At 37.9% G+C, this 23,720-nt stretch overlaps 1 protein-coding gene and 1 pseudogene across 1 annotated transcript; one reads left to right on the top strand and one right to left on the bottom strand.

Annotated features, from left to right (window-relative positions):
* The first annotated feature begins 3,912 nt into the window (after positions 1 to 3,912).
* On the top strand, positions 3,913 to 14,509 carry LOC149015589 (uncharacterized; annotated as a pseudogene).
* A 1,024-nt stretch (positions 14,510 to 15,533) lies between these two features.
* EMB3003 (2-oxoacid dehydrogenases acyltransferase family protein) lies at positions 15,534 to 20,761 on the bottom strand. The gene is made up of 6 exons (XM_089156446.1): positions 19,585 to 20,761; positions 19,290 to 19,481; positions 19,100 to 19,187; positions 16,540 to 16,610; positions 16,335 to 16,418; positions 15,534 to 16,254 (listed from the first exon to the last, which is right to left on the bottom strand). The coding sequence occupies exons 1-6, from the start codon at positions 20,488 to 20,490 to the stop codon at positions 16,150 to 16,152; spliced, it is 1,446 nt and encodes a 481-aa protein (XP_089012572.1). The 5' UTR covers positions 20,491 to 20,761; the 3' UTR covers positions 15,534 to 16,149.
* Between the last annotated feature and the right edge of the window lie 2,959 nt (positions 20,762 to 23,720).

Below are 23,720 nucleotides of genomic sequence, written 5' to 3'. Positions count from 1 at the left end.
AAATTAACATGGAAACATAAAGCTCGTGCAATGTTTAATAAATGTTGGTGTTTGCATTGTACAACCCCATTTTGTTGGGGGGGGGGGGGGGGGTGTAATTATAACTAGATTGGTGGAGAACACCATGGGAGGCCAAAAATTGATTGGTAGGTGCATTAAAAAATTCAGTTCCATTATTGGAATGAAGGCATTTTATATGGGTATTAAATTGAGTTTGAACCATTGCAAACTGTTAGAAAATGGCAATTTAGGAAAGGATTGATCCATCAAGAGTTAGTGCTTTGCGCTAACTCTTGATAGGAAAGAGTGGTAGGAATTAAGAGTTTTATACCAATTGAAATAGGTTTATGCTTTCCTATATAGAATAGACTTGTAAATTAGCCTATAAATAGAAAAGTTACTTTGAGGAGTGCTCACAAGATATATCAGAGCCTCCACAACTAAGTCGTGGCTTTCATCCTCTCCTCTCCCTCATTCCTCACCTTATTCTTTCTCAAAATAACATGGTATCAGAGTTGTAGGTCCTCTTATTTCTTACGATCCTAAGAATTACTAGTACAAACAGTTGATTCGATAGAAAGGAAAGAAACTGTACCTAGTGTGAGAGTCGTTTCCAAAAATTAAAGGGATGCAGCACCTTACGCTGCACTTGTTAGTGATTTATTTGAAGATTGATGCAGCTTGTCTTCGTTGAAGATCTTGTCCACGATTGATGTTGAATCTACATTTTTCAGGTACGAATAAACTGCAATTTACTGAGATACTTTTCGTTTTATGATTTGGGGCCGAGGAAGAGTGTCTGTCGATTCTGCTTCTTCGGAGAAGAAGCAACCGTCACTGGTGTTGGCTGTGGGTGGGAAACAAGTTGAAGTTTTCACCTAGGTTTTAGATCAGAAAGAGAAAGTGAGAGAGATCGATCGTCTTGAGACTTCGAGAAAGACCTGCGATCGATTGTCTTGGAAAGAGAGAGTGAGAGAGATCGATTGTCTTGATACTTCGAGAAAGACCTGTGATCGATTATGTTGAGACTTCGAGACTTTGACTTTGAGAAAGAAAGCTGCGATCGATTGTCTTAGAAAGAGAGAGTGAGAGAGTGAGAGAGATCGATCGTCTTGAATGACCTACGATCAGTTTTCTGGTTTGGTCTTAAGTTTCATTTTAAGGTGGTTTTAAGTTTTCTGGTTTGGTTTGGTTTTAAGTTGGTTCAAGTGGTCCAAGTTGGTTTATTTATGTTCTTGAGATTAATCTGATTCTGGTTCTTTGATTTTGGTTTCTGATTCTGGTTTCTGGGATTTGATTTTAAAATTGTTTGATATGGGAGAAACTTCAAGTAAAAATAACTATGACTGAAATTATTTCTTCATCCTTTCATCGGTTAATTGAGAAGAAATTGGAGGGTGGATCAAATTTCCACCAATGGAGGGCTATAGTTAAAATTGTTCTTACTGGACGAGGACAGATAGATCATTTGACTAAGACTGTACCATAGATGATGATACTTGGGCAATTGTTGATGCACGAATACTTGGGCAGATGTTTAATTCCTTGGTTGATAATATTATAGATTTGGTTACTCATTTACAAACTGTGAAGGAATTATGGGAGTATTTGAATGTGTTGTATTCTGGTCAGAATAATCTGGCTAGAATCTACGAATTGTCCCAGGAATTTTATCAAGGAGATAGAAAAGGTAGAGATATTACCCAATATTTTGCAGATTTTAAAAGAATGTATGAAGAACTAAACTCTATTCTACCTTTCTCTTTTGATGTTAAAACTATGCAAAATCAAAGAGAACAATTAGCTGTTATGGGATTCTTGGGAGGTCTTGGAAAAAAGTTTGAGGCAGTTAGAGCACAGATTCTTGGTAGTGATCATGTACCCACGTTAGCTGACACATTTTCAAGAGTTCTTTGTGTTGCAAGGGAGAGTACCAATAACTCTACAAAAAATTCAGCTTTGGCAACAGTTTCTCGAGGCACTTATAGTGGACAGAATATAGGACAAACTTGAGGAAATAATACTGGAAAATATCCAGGTTCACACAACTCTACTGATAGCCTAGGATAAGTTAAGACTTGTCATCATTGTGGTCGTCCAGGATATATTCAACGATACTGTTGGAAGCTTCATGGAAAGCCCCCACACATGGCGAATGCAATTATCACTTCTGAATCAGCGTCTACAACTACTAAAGTTCATCATGAGGGTAAGACTGTAAAGATGACTGAGGAAGATTATATTCGTTTCACTCAGTTTCAGGCCACTCAATCACAATCAGCCACTGCCACCCTTGTTCAGACAGGTAATGCTACTACTTGCCTTTCAACCACATCTCGCCCATGGATCATTGATCCAGGAGCTTCTGATCATATGACCGGGGCTACAGGTATATTTTCCTCTTTTGTTCCATCATCCTCTTTTGTTACACTTGCTGATGGCTCTCATATCAATGTTAAAAGAGTGGGTACAATTGAACTCACTCCATCCATTACCCTACCCTCAGTTCTTTATGTACCTAATTTGCCATTTAACCTATTATCTGTTCATAAATTTACTTCCACTGATAATTGTTTGGTGAAATTCTTTCCTAGATATTGTTTATTTTAGGATCTTACGACGAAGAAGATGCTTGGTAGAGGCCGTATGTCTGGAGGGTTGTATCTATTCGAGGAGATATCTTCTACTGCTTGTTCTAGTATTTCCATCCCCCATCAAATACATTATCGGTTGAGGCATCCCTCTCTAGAAACCCTAAAACTGGTAGATAAAAGTTTTCATTCTCTTTCAAAGTTGGATTGTGAGTCTTGTCAATTTGGAAAACTTCATCGTGTGAGATTTCCTCCTCGTATAAATACCAAATCAGACAACCCTTTCTCTCTAGTTCATTCTGATGTGTGGGGACCCTGTCCTGTTAGTTCTACTTCAGGTTACAGATACTTTGTTACATTTGTGGATGATTTTTCAAGAGTCACTTGGCTTTATTTAATGAGAAATCATTCAGAATTATTTGACATATTTTGCAATTTTGTTATTGAAATTCGTACTCAATTTGGTGTTCCTATTCGTACTTTTCGTAGTGATAATGCCAAAGAATATTTCTCTGATCCTTTTTGTAAATTTATGGCTTCTAATGGGATTCTTCACCAATCCTCCTGTGTTGATACTCCTCAACAAAATGGGATTGCAGAAAGAAAAAAATAGACACTTATTGGAGGTCACTCATTCTCTCTTATTTGAGATGAAGGTTTCTAAATCCTTTTGGGCTGATGCAGTTTCAACTGCTTGTTATCTTATTAACAGGATGCCTTCAGCTGTCTTAAAAGGTGGCATTCCTCATTCTCTCTTATTTCCTTCATCTCCCTTATTTACTTTGCCTCCTCGTGTATTTGGTTGTGTGTGTTACATTCGTAATCATTGCCCAGGGATCTCTAAACTTGATCCTCGTGCACTTAAGTGTTTTTTGTGGGGTACTCTCGCACTCAAAATGTGTCATTTTTTGAGTCAACTCCTTTTTCCACTGAATCTCATAGTTTAACTAACCTAAATGATGATCTATATATTTTTCAAAGTGTCTCCACAGGGTACAGTTCCTTCCCCTCTACCTCTACCAGACATCACCAAAGTGTACATGCGCGGCCAAAACCATCAGCTCCCCCCTCTGCACCTACGGTCTCTACCTCTGTGGCGACTTCGTCTGTTGATCCTGCGGACGTTCCTGCCAAATCTGACCTTGATATTCCCATTGCTCTTTGGAAGGGTACTCGTTATTGTGTTCAGTATCCCATCTCTAACTTTATTTCATATTCTAATTTATCACCTGGGTTCTCTACTGCTCTATCTACTATCGAGACTTATCCTATTCCTAAGAATGTTCTTGAAGCCTTGTCTAATCTTGGGTGAGTTAGTGCAATGAACGAAGAATTACAAGCCTTAGAAGACAATCAGACTTGGGATCTTGTGCCTTTACCCTCAGGAAAGACAACTATTGGTTGTTGGTGGATATTCACTGTGAAAGTTAATCCTGATGGTTCTTTAGCTCGCCTGAAAGCTCGTCTCGTTGCCAAGGGCTATGCTCAACTTTATGGCATAGATTATGTTGATACTTTTTCGCCTGTTGCCAAGCTTACTTCCATCCGTATTTTAATCTCTTTTGCCGCTACATACAAGTGGCCCTTGTTTCAGTTGGATATGAAGAATGCCTTCCTTCATGGAGATCTACATGAGGAAGTTTATATGGAGCAACCACCTAGGTTTGTTGCTCAGGGGGAGAAGAATAAGGTTTGTCGCCTCTGCAAATCATTATATGGTCTCAAGCAGTCACCTCGAGCATGGTTTGGACAATTCACTACTGTTGTAATAGAATTTGGGATGACTCGTTGTGAAAGTGATCACTTTGTATTCTTTAAAAACTCTGATGCAGGCAAGATCTTTCTTGTAGTTTATGTTGATGATATTGTCATTACAGGAGATGACAATATAGGAATTGATAGGTTAAAGACCTATTTACAAGAGAAATTTCAGACCAAAGACTTGGGCAAGTTAAAGTATTTTCTAGGAGTTGAAGTTGCCCAATCAACAAAGGGCATCATCTTATCTCAACGGAAGTATGTACTGGATTTGCTTTCTGAAACAGGAATGTTGGGATCAAAACCCATAGACACTCCCATGGAATGTAACTTAAAGTTAATGCCAGAAGATGGAACCATTCTTGATGATCCAGAGAAGTACAGAAGGCTTTTTGGGAAGCTGAATTATCTGACTGTGACTAGACCTGACATTGCTTTTCCTGTCAGTGTTGTGAGTCAATTTTTGTCTACCCCACGAACATCACACTGGGATGTCGTTATACGAATTCTGAGGTATCTTAAGAAAGCACCAGGACACAGGCTTCTTTACACTAATCATGGACATAGAAATGTAGAAGGATTCTCTGATGCTGATTGGGCTGGATCACCTATTGATAGAAGATTTACTATAGGCTACTGCACATTCATTGGAGGAAATCTTGTATCATGGAAGAGAAAGAAACAAACTGTGGTAGCAAGATCAAGCGCAGAATCTGAGTATCGTGCTACGGCACAGGTAACATGCGAGATGGTATGGATAAAACAATTACTCCAGGAATTAGGAATTATTGATGATACACCAATGAAGTTATGGTGTGATAATCAAGCTGCGGTTCATATAGCATCAAATCCAGTCTTTCATGAATGTACCAAGTATATTGAAGTAGATTGCCACTTTGTTCGTGAGAAGTTACTACAAGGCAAAATATCCCCCAAGCATATGAGGACTGGAGAACAACTCGCAGATTTGTTCACCAAAGCTCTAGGGAATACAAAGGTTACCTATATTTGTAACAAGCTGGGCATGAGTAATATATATGCTCCAGCTTGAGGGGGAGTGTTAGAAAAGGGCAATTTAGGAAAGGATTGATCTATCGAGAGTTAGTGCTTTGCGCTAACTCTCAATAGGAAAGAGTGGTAGGAATTAAGAGTTTTATACCAATTGAAATAAGTTTATGCTTTCCTATATATAATAGACTTGTAAATTAGCCTATAAATAGAAAAGTTACTTTGAGGAGTGTTCACAAGATATATCAGAGCCTCCACAATTAAGTCGTGGCTTCCATCCTTTCCTCTCCCTCATTCCTCACCTTATTCTTTCTCAAAATAACACAAACAATTAAATAATTAGATGATTCACCTAAGTTTTTGAAGCCATTAAATAAATCCAAGTGCATCGTGAGTACCCATCAACAACCGTTAAAAAAATAAGGGGCACCAGACATAGATGTATGTGCTATGGACCTCAAACATCAATATGTAATAGTTCAAAACAAGATGAAGTTGAAATAGAGCTATTAGGAAATGGATGTCTTGTGTGCTTCGTCAAATGACATACAATACAAGTACAATTTTGTTATAATATAATATTAAAATCCAATTGCTTGAAAGAAGAGGTTAAATGGAGACTAGGGTGGCCTATTGCCCACGCTAAAGATCGAAATGTCTACCATGGGCAATAGAAGCAGGAAAAGGTGGAGTGGAAAGTAAGTCCAAGTAATAGAGACCGCCAAATTTTTAGAGGACCACCATTTAGGATAACCATTTTTCTTATAGTAACAAAATTCAGAGTGTCCATCCTTGTCACAATAGTTACAATGATATGTTGGTTTGGACCTAGTAGATGGCAAGCGAGAAGAACAATTCAACTGAAGGGTAACAGTAATAGCAGCCATAACAACTTGCTCTATAGAAGGTGGTTGAAAAGTATGTAAAGAACGTTAACATTCTTCTTGCAAAAATCATGAATATGCCTTGTTAACTGAAGGAAGTGGATTCATGAGGAGAATCTAACTACGAACTGAAGCATAAGATTCATTAAGTCCTTGAAGAAAATCCATAAGATAATCAGTCTCAAGAAGTGAAATGAGTTGCTTCAATGTTCCACATGAACAAATGGGTACGACTCGATAAGAATTTAATTCATCTGGCATGCCTTCATGGTGGTATAATATACAATAATGGAGTCTATACCTTGAAAATGAGTGGAAATAGCACGTCTGATTTAAAAAATACGATGAGCATTCTTTTGAGAAAATTGATTACGAAGATCAACCCAAATATCATGGGCTGAATCGATCCAAAGAATAATATAAGCAATGGAGGGAATAGTTGAATGCCAATTCATGATCAAAATTGTAGTTACAACGAATACAAGAAGAAAAAAATCTACAGATTTAGAAACATGTATGCTCTGATACCATGTTAAATGTGCACATTTGGTTGTAATTAACATACTTTATTGTAATACCTCAAGAATTATATATACAAAAATTATAAAAATGCCTATCTAGAATGAAATGTACAAGAAGGTATGTCTACCGAAAATTAAATATACAAAAAAAATAATAATTTACAATCAATTAGAAAGGTATAAGGATCAATCAATTAGCTAGATAATATAAATGTTCTTTTGATTATCAATCAAATAGCTAGCAGATTGGAGGGAACAAATAAGGTATATTACTTTTGATTATCAATCAATTAGCTAGTAGATTAGAGGGGACAAATAAGGTAGATTAGTGACGTGAGTTGTCATACTAAGACAAGCTCTGGATTTCATCATTTAGGCCATGTAGGATATTTCTATAGCAAGATCAAGGTGGTTGCAACTTTCAGCTACCAAAACTTATAACAAGGGGAAAATTTCTTACAAAAATATATGTTGCTTGTTTCTCAACATTTTTAGTGTTTTGAATTTTAAAAGAATTCTGGAAAAGTTTTTAAGGAATTTTTATTTTTGAAATAGATGGAAATGAATTCTTGAGAATAAAAGAAACAAATAAAGTGTAGAACACATGTTTTTGTTCGTCTTTAGAATTACTTTGTGTTGCATTAATGCAAATATAAAGGAAGAAGAAGGTGGGAAAAGAACAAGAACAAAAGTAGTGCCTCTTTTTGAGATGTTTCTTAATGAATTAATGGTGGGTTATATATGAAAAGAACAAAAGTAGTAGTCCCTCCTCTGTAAGTAACTGGTGCCAGGCTTTTGATGTTGTATTTGTTGGAATTTGAAGAAATAATTGCTCAGAAGGTTATTCTCATTCATAGGCCCCAATGGGGTATTTATAGTTACAATCTGAGTAAATCCTACTTTGAATAGGATAAGAAAATACAAAGCAAATAGAATAGAAAGAGGAGTCTACTCCAATTAGGAAACCTTAATCATACTTCCAACACTCCCCCTCAAGTTGAGGCATGGATATCACACATGCCCAACTTGACCAAAAGAGTATAAAATATCTGTCCAGGTAAACATCTACAATTTGATTTTCAAACTTATAAATTACTTATGCCTTATAGACTTTCATTTGCTTTGTCCTCATCTTTACTACAACTTTATGTCTCCAAGGAAGAACGCCCAAGAAAAAAGGTAGAATCTTCAAATGTTGAGAAGACTAAATTTCTGCGCAAATCTGAGGGAAAATATATTTTTGGGGTAACAATTGCAAGGGTAAAATAGCCAAAGTGAAACTTTTGATTTGTAGCAATGTTAGATCTTTAAAGGGAAAGTTTGCCAAGGGACAATCTCCAAAGGTAGGGGAAAATTTGTCAAGATAAGTGACAATCTCCAAAGGTAATAGAGATCAAGTTCTGTAAAGGTCAAACGACAAATCTTTTGCAAGGTTAGATCTCCGAAGGGAAGATGTCAAGTTAATGGGCAAATCTCCAGGGTTAACAGAGATCAAGTTCTGCACAGTCAAAAAGATAACTCTATACCAATGTTAGATCTCCAAAGTAGAAGATTGTGAAGGTAAGGGACAAACTTTCAAAGGTAACAAAGATCAAATTCTACATAAGGAAGTCTACATGAAAGACATTATTTGGATGCATGGAATTCAAAAGGAATGACATAATAAGAGAGTCATTTGATATCCATTTATCATGTAAAACACCTGCGGTAGTGGGTTTGATAGTGGTGCCCGTAATGTATCAAACTAGTCCTCTTCCAGCAATAGTCAGGTAAGCAGATCGAGACCAGATCAAGTAATTTGTGCCATTAAATCTTATCAAAAGAGAATGAAGAGTGGGAAAATATTCGGATCTAGTGGGAGCAGTAGGATCATTGGTGGCTGCCATGTTGAAAGAATTGTCTGCAGTTCTTCAGTCTTCACCCCTTCTGAAAAAAAACTAAAACGTCGCAGAATGCAATAGCCAAACAACCCAAACAAGTCTAAGTAATGACAAGTCTAGGTAATGATATGATATGAGCCAATTCTGCTTCTTTTTACTTCTTCTTTTCTTCTGATTCTAATTCTGATTCTAAATCCTGATTTTGATTCTGAAGTTATGGAAAATCACAAACAAGTCCCTGCTTCTGCACGGCAATAGAATAGGAAAAAAATAGCCAACTGCTGGAAGCGATGGATGCTGAAGAGTTGAAGAGCAGCGATGGTGTAGTCGCAGCGGTAGCAAGCCTAGTCGTCGAATCGCGAGAGAGAGACGATCATTCCTTTCTAATCGATTTTTGGCTCTGATGCCATGTTGGAATTTGAAGAAATAATTGCTCAGAAGGTTATTCTCATTCATAGGCCCCAATGGGGTATTTATAGTTATAAGCTGAGTTAATCCTACTTTGAGTAGGATAAGGAAATACAAAGCAAATAGAATAGAAGCATAACTAAAAGAGGAGTCTACTCCAATTAGGAAACCTTAATCATACTTCCAACAGTATTTAATGTCTGAATTTTTATGTGAAGGCTCTACAAAAAGCAAGACTAGGATGAAGGGTAATTTTGTGTTGTTGCCATGGTACATTATGTTGGCAATATATCGTCGTGTTGATGGAGGGTGACACGAAAAGGCTAACAACATGAGATTTCCCATAAGTCGACGATATGTTGCTGATAAATCGGCGATATATCGTAATTGTTCGATTTTTTAGCGATATATCAACAACTTCACAATATTCAGCTAAATTTCTTTTGATAATTGCCACTTTCTCTCTCTTCTCCAGATTTCCTCCCTATTTCTTGCATTTTAATTCTATTTTGCTCAAACTGCAAAGAAACTCTGAGGCCCAAAGTTGCATAGAACCTTTGCAGGCTTCGGGGGTGCTGCCCGCACACCCCAGTTGAGGCAGCCTCCTCAATCCCGGTGTCCGTCGGCAACAAAATATGAAGCATGAGTCATACTCAACATAGTTGTATAATGAATTGTAAACTTTGGTACTTCTCTTCACTAGTTATTTATTTGTGTTCTCTTTGCATGTTTACATTGGTTTATATGAGTTTTTCAAACTTCCAATTTCGCCCGCATACAGCTGAGCATGTGCCGATCAGGAACATTAATTTATGTGATGTTTTAGGCCACAATAATGTTCTTAGTGTGTTTATTGGCCTCAAATTAGGCTACATAACAAAATTCAAGCCAAAATGCCCCTAAATACCCCTCAAAACTGGGATTGGTTTTTCATCGACACCAATCCAAATGTTGCCGACATTTCATCGTGTCGGTGGTGTCGACAACCATCGACAAATCGATATTCGGCAACATTTCAAACCTTAGTTGTTGCCATACCCCAATTGAGCAGTGGCTTCTTGATAGGAAATTATCTTTTGATTCTACTCAGTTTTACATTCAGAAAGGTAATACAATCCTATTTAGTAAGAGAGAAATTGAATACCATCAACGGGGGTGTATATGTAACTCGGTTCTTCTTCTTCTTCTTCTTATTATTATTTAATCAAGGTTATTGTAAGAGCATTTGTACTTACAAATACATGCACCTCCCAAATAGATTAAAGTCAAATTTGAGACCCAAGAATTCAATTATCATTTAAATAAAAAAAATTAAATATTCCCTTAAAGATTTGAAAATCTTTTCGGTAGACTTTTGCTAGTCAAAATTAGATTATATAACCCATATCTAGGGCTAAGGGTATTAAGATAATTTTCCCAAATTGAAGGGTGCCCAGGAATTCCAACAAAAGGGAGGGATGTTTTAGGGGTTTTAGGGAATTTTAGAGTCTTAGATAACCCTATTGTAACTGAAAGTAAGATATAAACTTTATTGTAATTTGACTTTCAAGATTTGAAATTTGAACTAAAAGTCAAAATTAGGGTTGGGGTAGGTTTGGCTAGGGTTAGGGAAGAAGAGGGGTCTTGCAATCCTACAGTTCAAACTATTGGTGTTGTTGTTTTGCAAGTTCAGAACTTAATTTCAAAGATTCAAGGGCTGGAATATGTATGAAATTTATATACTTAGGGCGTGTTTGGCGATGGTCTTTTCTAGAGAACGATATTCTTTGCGAGAATTGTCTTCTAAGTGTTTCTATCAAAAAGCGGTGGTCTAGGCACAGTTTTGGCCATTTGGTAATTTTGTGCTAAGAACACTTGAGGTGATGGAGATTTTTAAAAAAAAAAAATTTAGTTATAAAGGCTGGAAGGACTTAGAAATTGCATGCAGATGAATTTTGGGTTGAATATCCCTTTTTAATGTAATTTTGACTTGCTTTTTGTTTTGCAGAACAATGTAACAAGTCAAAGTTGTTTTGAAGCTTTGTCAAACAAAAAAAATGGACTTGTTCGGTTTCTAAAAATGAAAGAACGATCCATTTTACCAAATGCTTTTTGGCATTCTTTTGTGTTTTGAGAACGGAAGAACAGAAAAAACTGTTCATTGTCCCATTACCAAATGCGCCCTTAGGGTTTTTAGAAGTTCAAAATTATGCAGATATTCTTAAGGAAAAAAATGAAGTGTAGGATTTTTCTAGGTCAAGGAAAATAACCTTAGGACCACAACCTAGGGCTAGGTGTGATCCTTGGGGAAGAGAAAAGAGGTCTAATGGGATTGGGGAAAAGGATCTAACAGGGGGTTGGAGTTACTACTAACGTAGGGAAGAAAGGGGAGGGAAGAGAGAGAAGTGCGATAATGTTAGGGGTGGTTTTCTGGGCTTGTCAGGAGGGGAAGGGGCAAGAAAGTCTACAGTGGCAGAGGAAGGGGGTTCCAGGGTTGTGCAAGAATGGGAAGGGTGGGAAACTGGGAAGGGCTGCAAACAAGAGGGAAGGCAAGTGATGGGTTGGGGGAAGTTCTTGTACTTAATGGGCTGTTGTGATTGAGTGCTTGAATGCTCAAAGAAGGCCTATAAGCTGTTGGAATTGATGAAGAAAGACTGTTGTACTTGAATCAAAATCTATAAATCCACCGAGGCTCCCTCAAAGAGATCCCGACTTGTTTCCCACAAGCAATATTCAATCTTTATTCAATGTAGAACAAGCTTACATCCATATGTTGGCTTATTTATAGTCTTACATCTAAAAGATAAAATGTGACTCAAATTGGGAGTCTCTATCTTGACTCAACTAGACTTTGAAACCAACTTAACTAACAACAAAGACTTCTTGGATTAAAAGACCGACCAATAAAGCAAATTCCTAAAAGATAAGAACCCTTATTGTAAAAGAGTCTTACCTTATCCACAATTTTAACGAAGTCAAACATAACTCAAGAAATTAAAATGGACTGTAGCTCTCAAAATAGTAACTCGAAAAAAAAAAAACTAGATCCATAGCCCCTCGATCCAAGGGGATTCTAGTTAAACCCATATTGAGCTCTAAAGGGGCAGGAAAAATGACCAAAATATCCCAAGGATGGATTCAGTCAGCATGTTTAAGTTGGTCACATCACCCACAGGAAGAAAATCAAGTCCTCTCTATTTAGTTCTTGATCAACACATAAACACACCATCCAACAACATCTCTTCGTCTCCTTTTGTGTGTTTTATGATTCATACTCTTACCTTCCCTGTCCTTCCGTTACTCCCTCAAAAAATGAAGTGTAGGTTAAACTCATGCATTCTATAATGGGCAGGTATCCACATGTCTCACCCCTCTTCTGCTTAATCTCCTATTCTTTCATTCTTTTTTTATTCACTCCTGTGTTCTTGTCTCAACTCCTTGGAAAATAGAAGAACGCCTTGCAAAATCTTTTCATTTATCCTAACGAAGAGGACCTGAATTGTGTTCAAGGATAGAGTTAGATACAACAACAAAGATCCATCCATCATCAGCCTCTCATTTCCCTCTTCAAACTTCTAGTAGTCTGATTTTCTACCTGACTTGTGTCTAATTGATAGTTTAGAGTCACTTGATTTCTCCCAAAATGCCTTGACAATCATCCCTGATGATTTCATCAGAGACCGTGGACGGATTACTGTGGTCAACAACTTGAATTTCAGTTGAAAAGACTATCTGGTCATTTGCCTAGTGGCTTTGGTGTGTCACTGAACTTGGACTTGTTTTATAATTCATTGACTGGAAAACTTGATTCTCAATTGAAAGGGTTGAATGGAACCAAAAGCTTGAGCCTAAACTTTAACCGTTTCAAGGGCTTTGTCCCTACCCAAATTGCTAAAGCAATGGTTTTGGAAGAGTTGGACCTCGCAAACAACTTCTTTGGAGGTCGAATCCCTGAAGATTTCTTGAACTACACAACTCTAGTTTTGCTTGATCTCACTGGTAATCAGCTTTCAGGGTCTGTTTCTGATAAGATAGGACAGATCTCCAAGCTGGAGACCCTAGTTCTATCAACCAATATCGAAGTAGAGGAATTCCAGAAAGTCTTTCAAGAATTGAGACACTCTCTTGGTTTGCTGCTAATCAGAATGGCTTTTCTGGGATAATTCTTTCCGCATTTCAAGATATCCGGGGATTTTGGACCTCAGTTACAACAAGTTAACTGGTTCAATCCCACGATGACCTTCTGTGATCACCAACTTTGCAGTCAGTTGATCTGTTTTATGATTTTTTGAAAGGCTCAATTCCATTGAACATTTCACAGAGCTTGATTGGGTTGAGAGTTGGAAGCAATTCTCTTGATGGTACAATCACTTCTCCCACTGATGGAATGCTTTCAAACTTGACTTATCTGGACCTCAGTAACAATAGATTGACTGGATTTGCTCCTCCAAAACTGAGATCCTCACAGAGCTTAGTTCCTTCAAATCTAGCTCAGAATGAATTCTTTGGTCCATTGCCAAAGGAGATCTTCAACTTCAATCTTCAATCCAGCAGACTTACCAGAGAAATTCCTTAACAATATCTACAGCTACAGAAGTTGTCTAAACTGAATATCGGTTGGAATTCATTAAGCAGTTCGACCCCAACTGTAATTTCCAGGTTAGGGAATCTCAGACTACTGGACTTGCGGGACAACAGATTTAGTGGCTCAATACCCGATTTAATTAGGAAGTTGACCTCACTTCTAGAACTCCAGCTTGGAAACAACAAATTGAATTGGGAGATTACCCTGCAGACTCCTCTCAACCTCAGCAGGAAACTCTTTACAAAAATGGGCCTATCCCAGACATCTTGAACATGTTGAATGCCCTATAAGTTTTGGATCTCCCAAACAATGGATTTACTGGTGAAATCCCAGAGTTTTTTGCTGAACTGCCAAGCCTTGACTCTTATGTTACTTTCCTATAAGCCTCTACAGGGTACTCGTCCAAACTTCTGCCAACCAGGGATTGTTGTTGAGACGGATGGAACCAAGGGCCTAACCACTAGCCCAACCGCTGCTAAGTCTACAAAGGCAGAATTTAGTTTTGGTGCCAATTGTAATTGCAGCTGCCACTGCATTTGCTGTTGCAGTCATGGCAGTATTAGTGTTTTTGAGATGTTTTACAGCTTCAGGAAGAAACTACAATATGGAAAGAATCCCGTTAACTCCTGGGATTATCAATTTTCACATGATAACCACAAATGCAGTTCATAGGTCAAGTATTGATTTCACAAGTGCCATGGAAATGGCTGCAAACCCTGCCAATATCATGCTGAAGAGAAGATTCTCTACCTATTTTAAGGGCATCATACCTGATGGGGCTAGCTGTTGTATTAAGAAGCTCAGCTGGACTGACAAGATATTTGAAATGGAGAGAAAGGAAAAGTTTGGAGAGGAGATAGAGGTAATTGAGAAGCTAAGCATGCAACCATCATGAGCCCTTCTGTAAGTATGCGTTCTTGTGCCAAGCAAAAACAGGGGTGTTTGTCAGTTATTCTTCAATGTACACTTTAAATTTATTCTGTTTTCCCTTCTTTGAAAAGTTATCGCCACAGCGGGGGTGTTTTTTGGGTGAATTTATTTAATCTGTTCAATTTTCGTCCATGAAGGAATTCATCCCATCAGTTTTGTAGGTAAATATCGATGGTGTCTAACTTTAGTAGATGTGCTTCTAGCACAATGATCAATGGTGGCAACCTCATAGGTAGAGGCTGTATCATAGATGCAGGTTTTAGGCATCATTGAAGAGTCTGTATCAGACAACTATGAAACAGAAATTCTTTTAGTGGAGGACAAGTACTTCCCCTCCCCTCAAAAGTTAAGTGGAAGCTAAAGAAGGTATGCTCTGGAGGTTCTTTTCTGGGTTTAGATTTCATAAATATTATGCTAAATTGTCGTAAGAAGAGGAAACTAAGTCATAGGTGTTCTTTTTACGGTTTCAATTTCATGGACAAATGATAAAATTTAGCTTTTTTTTAGGTGGAGAATTCTGTTCAAATATCTAGAGATTTCCCCTCCGGGTTTATTTCTAAAGTTAGATGTTTGGGTGGAAGAAATCGGGACAGCCTAAAGAAATTTGGTTGCGTGCTCTTGGAATGCAAGTATAGCTTTTTTGGGATCTCTAGATTTCACAAATCTTACGCTAAATCTCGATTCAGTTTTAGTGTAAGAAGAGGAAACTATAGATTTCATAGGTGTATCGATTTTTACAAAAAACGGGTTTCTCAATTTCATGGATCCAAATTCATATAAATTTTGGATTCATGTAACCAAACGTTTTTAGAGATTTTCTCTGGCTGTCTTTCTAAACCAATTGATGTTTATTTTGACCATCTCACATAGAACAGTTGCAGAATACAGATCATGAGTTCAAGATCCTAAGAGTTTGCTGCTGAAACAGGTTATAATATTACATGTTATCTGATAGATTAAAAGCAAATTTGCACATCTAATTATCTCCCTCTCTCCCCTCTTTGTAGGAGGGTTGGACAAATGTGAAAATATTGTTCCTTGAACACAATTAAGAACCATTATGAAGTTCATCAAAATCAATAACGAGGTGGATGTTCATTTCACTTTCCATCTTTTGTGTACATTTCGATTTTTAAATCCTGCATTATCTGATGATTTATTGAAGTAGATCCATAGTTTTGTCTAACTATTCAGGCCCTTTAGTCTTTGAACTCTTCATGTTTCTGTACAGTTCAAACAAGAAATGTAAGAAATGTAGACCTGAAAATTCTCCAGCTCACTAACAAAAAAAGAGAAAGGGAAGATTCATCTAAGACAGTTACTCTTACACAAGCTGACAAACAATGACATTTAAATGCTAGTTGTTTGCCTCCAAAGTTACAGATAACAAATGAAGAACATGGAATCTAATCAACATTTTTCTCTCCAAAAGTCTCCATTACGACTTTGGATTGAGCTGTTGCAATCAGCTCAAAAATAGTACCGCAACAGTGTACCATGTGGAGGTTGGGCTATCAAAATCTCACAAGCACAAAAGAAAATGCTATCAGAATGTACTCTAGATATTTGAGACTCGAGGAATGATCCAATTTCTGGCTAGAGAGGTCAGAAGGTAAGATCTTTAGGGTCCTCAATAATCTTTGCAAGAGTTTGCAAGAATGCAGCTAAATCAGCACCGTATATGACACGATGATCGGCTGTCACATTTACCTGCAATAATTTTCCAACGTTAATAACTATATTGAATGACTACTCTAAGCAACCTCAAATTGGCCAGAGATCATTCTAACCTGCATTTGGCTTTGCATGCCAATTCGACCATCCTTTGTAGCAACTACAGTGGGCTGAGATGCTCCAACAGCCATTATTGCACCCTGAATCAGTCAGACCCAAATCAGATTTGAGTTTTCCAAATATCACCAGTTTATTGTTTCCACTTATTGCAGGGGATTATGGGAAAAAAAAAACATTTAAAGGCCAAGTTTAGTCACTCACAGTCCCAGGGGGAAGAATTGCATCAAAGCGATCCACACCAAACATTCCAAGGTTTGAGAGTGTGAAAGTACCTGCAGCAAAAATCAGCATTATGAGCACACCAATCATAGTTTTCCCAAAAGTAATTTCAACATCAGCTGTAGTGATTGAACAGCTAGTCAGGTACCAAGACTGACAAAATATTCAGCACTTGAAAAGCATTTCGAACTCCCCACCCCTCTCTAAGGGCCTGTTTGGTTACATGAATCCAGAGATTTGAAATCTCTATATTCATGAATTTGAGAATTATACCCGTTTGGTTGTAAAAATCTCTAGATTCATGAAATCTAGAGATTCACCTTTATATACTAAAAACGTGAATCGGTAGATTTATGGGTAAGGGGTGAAATCTAGAGATTTCAAAAAAGCTATACATTTGCACATTCACAAAAATCACATCAATCAAATAGTTTTTTAGGATAAATCAATAGATTCCATTCCACAACCAAACATCTAATTTTATAAATTATAACTTCATAAATTTAAAATCTATGGATTTGAAATCTCTAGATATTGAATCTCGCTCTGTACCCGGCCCTAAAAAAAAAGAACAAAGAAGAATCACACACACACACACTCTCTTTGTTGACTCTTGCAGTTGAGTCAATGAACAATTTATACCCAAAGCTCACGTGATTGTCCAACAACATAAACTATAAACTATGGAAAGACAGAAAATCCCTAAAAACCACAAATCAGAAACGTTCTAGGGTGCAATCTCTGTTCTAGATAATCTCCGGTTAACACTTTCTAAACAAATAGTAGTTGTTTAATATTCCTGGGGTTAGTAGAAGAAATAGGACTAATAACTGGGGTTTTTTGCCATATGTACGAGGGTAGGATGTTGTAACTTACTAAGGGAAGAAGATGAAGTAAGCAATACCCTACACCTTTCTTGGGATGCTGACTAACCAACCACTTACCAGATACATGTTATGAAGGGTGGGTCATAAGTCTGGAATTTAAAGTGTATAAGCTGTGTCAGTGTGTTACATGTTCATATACATTGTGAGAGATGTGAAAGGCTTGAAGATTGTATGGATTAAAGGCAAAACATCATGAGGACAAGGTGAAAATTGTGAGTGAGAGAGAGAGAGAGAGAGAGAGAGAGGGAGAGAGAGAGTAAAATCAAACCCTATCTATGTGTGTGCACGCATATGTAAATTAGATTAGTATAAAATTAAACTACAATAAAAATCAAACCTTATTTCCTAGATTTCTGAATAAGGACAGCAAGGCTTATAAACTCTGATGCATTTTACTATTTAGTATAAGCAAGTGGCTTTGTACACAATAAAAAGGATTCTCAAATAATACTCGCATAAAATCATAATTGTCTTGGTTCTAGACGACCCAAGGTGTTGGAGGGCTCCTGGATGCAACCACCACAATGCATGGACTACTATCCCTTCAACAAAATTCTTAGCCCCCCCCCCCCCCCCCCCCAAAAAAAAAAAAAAAAAAAAAAAAAAAAAAAAAAAGAAAGAAAGAAAGAAGGGAAATAAACCTAAGATTTCCAGTTTTTTTAACAGTTAACTGTAATGACAGCAAAAAGCAAAAAAAATAGTTTTTTTCAAGAAAGAGGAGAAAAGTAGTGAAACAAGTTGCATTCAAGACACCCCCCTCCTTTTCTATTCTCTTTTTAACTAACCTGTTCCACTAGATTCACATCAAGATGTTGCTCATGAAAATACAGAACCATCCAAGTTTTGTTACACCCACACCAGAGGCATTATTTGATGAAGAAAATTCCCGATATAAATTGATATAATGAAAATACTCTACTAGTCAAGTAAGCGTTATCCCAACTAAATGCAACTGGCAACACAAATCATTTATTTTTTTATTTTTTTATTTCAACTCTACTACTGAATCATATTTGTTGTTAACACGAGGCTGTCCAGATCTTTCTCATCACCTCCTCTCTAGGTCATATAAACAAACAAAAAACCAGCAAACGAACAACAAAAATGGAGCACTGACATTTTAGGAAGAAGTTTTGGTTACATATTTAAAATAAATCTAGTGCAGTACCCAAAACAGCATTAAACAATAAAATATATTAATTCCTTATATGATAAAAGAAATATGTATCTGTAATGGGAGAATGATGTCTGATCTAAGCTGAATGATCCAGACATTTCAACTTAAAATTTTCTTTCTAAATCTAACACTAGAAAATCAATGCCAAAACTACCCCTCCTTGATTCAACTGTTGTCAGCAGAAAGAACCAAATATGGTACAAGGAACCAAGCACTGTGCAAAAGATAAATTATGTAATAAAAAAACAAAGTAGTCGACGCAGAGAACTGATGGTCATAATCCAGACTAACAAATATAAACACAATTCTGAACCTTCCAATCTCATAAGCAAATTATATAAACAATTATGATGGCATCAAACAATCTGCAATTAGAAAGATCGCTGATGAAGCAAATAAATATGCCAATGATCAACCAAAAACACAGATGGATTTAATCTAAATCAGCTAAAAGGAAGCAGGCATGTAATGATAATACCTGTGTTGTATTCATGAGGTTGGAGTAACTTTGCACGAGCCTTGTCAACCAATTCTTTCCATTTCCTTGATAATGAATAGATATCAACCTACATTGACCATTAAAAAGAAGATTAAAAGACGAAACAAAAAGTATGATATGACTTGAATCACTTCACTGCTATACACAGCCAAGATGAAACATAAAAAACCTTGTCAGCATCATGCAGAACTGGCGTGATCAATCCGCCGTCGATTGCAACAGCAACTGCAATATTAATGCTGCTGTTGTATGTAAAGCTCTTTCCATCTCTACAGCTAGAATTCACAACTGGGTGCTTGACCAAAGCAAGTGCAGTGGCCTTAGCAAGCAATGCAGTCATGGTTACTCCTTTGGACTTGATCTGAAATTTAATAACACATTAGCAATAGAACGTACAGAAATCAAGCAAAAAGAAAGCCAACCCAATCCAGATGCCATCAAATCTCAACAAAAGGCTTTTATACCTTCTTGTACAGTTGATCCAGAGCATCAGTAGTAATGGTATACCCAACTCTGAAGGTTGGAACTGTGAGACTTTCAACCATGTTCCTGCTAACAGCACCCTGCATCGTTGTGAAGGGAACAGCCGTTCCCAATTCAATACCTGGGGTGGCTGAAACACTGGAAGGAGCAACAGAAGCAGCTTTGGGAGTCTCAGAAGCAGGGCTTGATAAAACAGCAGAGGCCGCAGCAGCCTCAACATCCTTGGCAACAACTCTCCCGTTGGGGCCACTCCCAAGGAGAGAACCCAGCTCCACCTTCAACTCCTTGGCGAGTTTCTTTGCATAGGGTGATGCAACAATCCGTTTCCCTCCTTCTGAAGCCGGATGGATTGAAGAAGCAGAAACGGAAGCTTGTGCAGCAGCAGGAGAAGCAGCAGCAGCAGCAACAGTAGTTGCAGCGGCTGGGGCTTCTTGGGCTTTGACTGGCGAAGATTCTGCAACTTGAGGCGAAGAAGAAGATGAACTGGAATTGGCTTTCGACCTGGCCTCGGAGATCTCTTCCTCAGTCTCGGCGAGCAAAGCTATAGCGGATCCAACAGGAGCTACGCCTCCTTCATCAACCATGATCGCAGCTAAGTACCCATCATAGAAAGTCTCAACATCCATATCAGCTTTGTCTGATTCAACAACGACGACGCTTTCCCCTTTAGAGAGTTTATCCCCTTCAGATTTAACCCAAGAAACAATCTTACCCTCGGTCATGGTAGAACTCAGTGCCGGCATGAAGATTTCTCGGATCTTAGCCTGAATCAGAATCCGATTTGAAGAGTTGTTTCTGAGGGCCGGAGAAGTTACCGGATTGGATGTCTTGTGGAGCTTCGAAGTTGATGGAACGAAAGAGGTGCCAATGTTCAGTAAACCCGCCATTGTTACGGGGAAAGATCTAATCTTTGAAGAAAGAAATGAACGAAGAGTTGCAGAAGTGATCGAATCTTCAAAGAAAGCAGAATTCGGATATTGAGAAGGAAATAAGTTGCAGAATTTTTAGGGAGTTGGATTTGAAATGGCCTGAATTAGAATCTCATTTTAGGTTTATTTCCTTCGATTTCTTCCTCGAATCCATCGAAGAACAGGCGGAGGTTTCCATTTTCTCCAACAACTCTATAGACTACCAAAAAAAAATTTATTTTCCAAGGCTGCCGGGCCTAAATTATTATTATTATTATTATTTGGTTAAAACAAATTTATTGAGCAAAGGGCAAGAAAACCAAGAAACATCTAAACTACAAAGATAAAGAAGCCATTGAGTAGTTAAGGGCCAAAGTGTCCTCCTTGCCAAAGGCAGGCTCCGTTGGGCTGGAGCATCAACTACAAAATTATTTGTTCTAGAAATAAGGTGAATCTCCAAATTTGAGACAAACCGCATGGTTCTCACATTCTCAAGAACACTACGAAAGTCAAAAGGAGGGGGAGTATGAGTCTTGGAGATTAAGTCCACTAACTCAGCAGAGTCCAATTCCACAGTGACCCGGACATCCTGAATCCCGTTTAACTCGAGAAGACCCAACAGCAAGGCATGTGCTTCACCCTTTAACGCTGAACCACAAGGGACGACATTTGAAATGGCCCAAATAGGGCAACCCATATCGTCACATCCACCCAGCCAGTACCCTATCTCGAATACCTGAGTGTGTGATCCACAGTTCTAAAGATCAAGTTTAGGAACGATTAGCACAATAACATAATCAAAAGCAAGAACAAATCATTGTATTCAAGTAACCTAATAATAAAAGTCAAAAAATGATCTCAGAAAGATCACAAAAGAATATCAAAGTGCGGAAATAACAAGATACCAATCAAAAGAAATTGTAAAGTATAATGGAAATATACCCCACAATATATGCGGAAGGTAGAAATCTAAAGCAAAGTCTAGGCTAAAACAAATAAAAGTAAATTTCTAGAAGAAATAAGAGAAATCTAATCAACATCTTCTGTCGGCTCTTCTTCTTCTTCGCTCTTCATCTTCTTCGCCATCGGGTTGTGCTCTTGTAGCTTTAGGTCAGCATCTAGCTCACGATCCCATCGACGAACAAGACAATGCTGATTGCCATCAATAGGAACCATCAGAGCAGTCCAAACCTGTGAGCTGGCTGCCCCACTGGTCATAACCTTCTCCAGAGACTTTCGGAGCTACACCATATAAGGAAGGGTCCTCTGTACCATAGCACGGGTTCTCTTCCGAACCTGCAAGGTCATTTAAAAACAAGTCCCCCGAAGAGTAAGCTCAAAAAGAACTTAGCAAGTATCCAATCACAATAAGCATCTTCACACACAATCAAAGGCAAATATAAGTGCAATGATATGAAACAATAATGCAAGTATGCTTCTAACTCTATATATGTATGCTAGTCTTTATTTGCAGACATGCTTTAAGTCAAAGCACCATACTCCTCTGGGTGAGTCTCAAATCACTCTCCCTCAGCCTTCCTAGCATCTTGGGTTCTCCGTTTGGTAAATTGGTCCTGAAACCTTTCCGAACATACCTTGGCTGGGGTTTAGGTCAACAGTCTCTCACATCACCATTGGTTTGAGTATTGGCACGTGTACAGAGATAATCTTAGTCCAATGCAAGTCATCTACTGAGTCACATCTACTTAGGGTTAGATACGTCCATTCCTCGCTTCCCGCAATCCTTTTCGGTACCTTCCCCACTAGAGTCACCATCTCCTTCCTGGCTACGTAGACTCTTAACCCTATTGGTCATCCACACATAGTGAAAGGGAAGCTCTCGTGTCCTCTCATGCTTCTTGCAATCTCGAGCGCCCATGAGCCCAAGTCTACCACATGCAACCCTACCAATGAATGGCCCCACAATGTGATTCATGTCCTCTCATGAGTTAGTTACCGGTCTTGAGCACCCACAAATCCCCATTGCTACCACGCATCACTCAGTCTCAATTCCCCTTTTGATGGGGTCAGATATAACAAGGGTTTCCTAGCCAAACACTTTTAGACCAATCCTAGGTATGTCAACCAGTAGTCAAGGAAAGAGTCAATGGGCACCATAGGAAAGCGTCCCATACCACTTCCATTGGTGTCCAAAGACAAAAACACCAAAAGGGCATTCCCCAATCCATAACCACAACCTAGGCATTCACATCATAGTCCAAATCACATTCATATCATTAAATCATCAATTTCAATATATAAATCACAATATGAATATCTTACTGTAGTTACAAAAGTAATATAATGTAAAGAAAGTGAAACAACAGTAGATAACTCATGCATTCGCATCATATCAAAACAAGGTATGTAAATATGCAAATTGTGAGTGGAATACTCACCTTGTATTCCAAAATTATAATCTTCAAGTAAAAGATCAGAGATCAATTCCAAAATCACCTAAACAAGCTTGAGAAAACATGTAAAGACCATAATCCAAGAGATAGGAGTCGAAATGGAGCAAAACAAAGCAAGGTTGAAGCTACTAACTCTATGGGTCGATTGGCTGCAGCTTGGCTCAGTCGACCCAATGAACAAGTACTGAACAACAAACCCTAAATTTGTCATAACTTCTTCGTTTGAAGTTCGATTACTCTGAAATTTGAAGGGAAACTCCACAAAAACATACTAAAACTATCTATGAAGGTTTAAACATCTAATGAGGTCAATAGAATATATTTCTAACAAAACCTCCATTAGCTGGTTGTCTCACATGCTTTATACCTATTCCTATTCTCTTAGAATAGTGTGAATCCTTCTTCCATGGTTCCTTAGATAGTTATTTGTGATGGTTCTATTATTCCATCAGTGATCTTGATTGGATCATGTTTGAAAATAGATCTTTACGTCCGAATAAAGAATTGATATGATTGAAGGAGATGATGTGGTTACTGAATCACTTAATTTTTAGGGTTTTGGTTTGTGCTTATCTTGTAAGGCTCTTTATAGACAAAATTCGGAATTAGATCATCACAAAATTGGATTAAAATTGGGATGACAAAAGTCAGAATTTCGGACATGAGTTGTTGTTTGTAATAGGGGTGGTTGCTCAGGGTGGTTGATTGGCCCAACCAACCACCATAAGCGACCGACTGGGTCACGAAAGTCCAATCAGCCCAATTGTTGCTCTGTTTTGACTCTCATTCATAATA

The sequence above is a fragment of the Hakea prostrata genome, chromosome 5 (genome assembly GCF_041222555.1).
Source record: "Hakea prostrata isolate BN-2017 chromosome 5, UWA_Hpros_2, whole genome shotgun sequence".
Classification (NCBI taxonomy): Eukaryota; Viridiplantae; Streptophyta; class Magnoliopsida; order Proteales; family Proteaceae; genus Hakea; species Hakea prostrata.
Note: the sequence above shows the minus strand (reverse complement) of the source record. Positions and strands in the feature narration are given on the sequence as shown.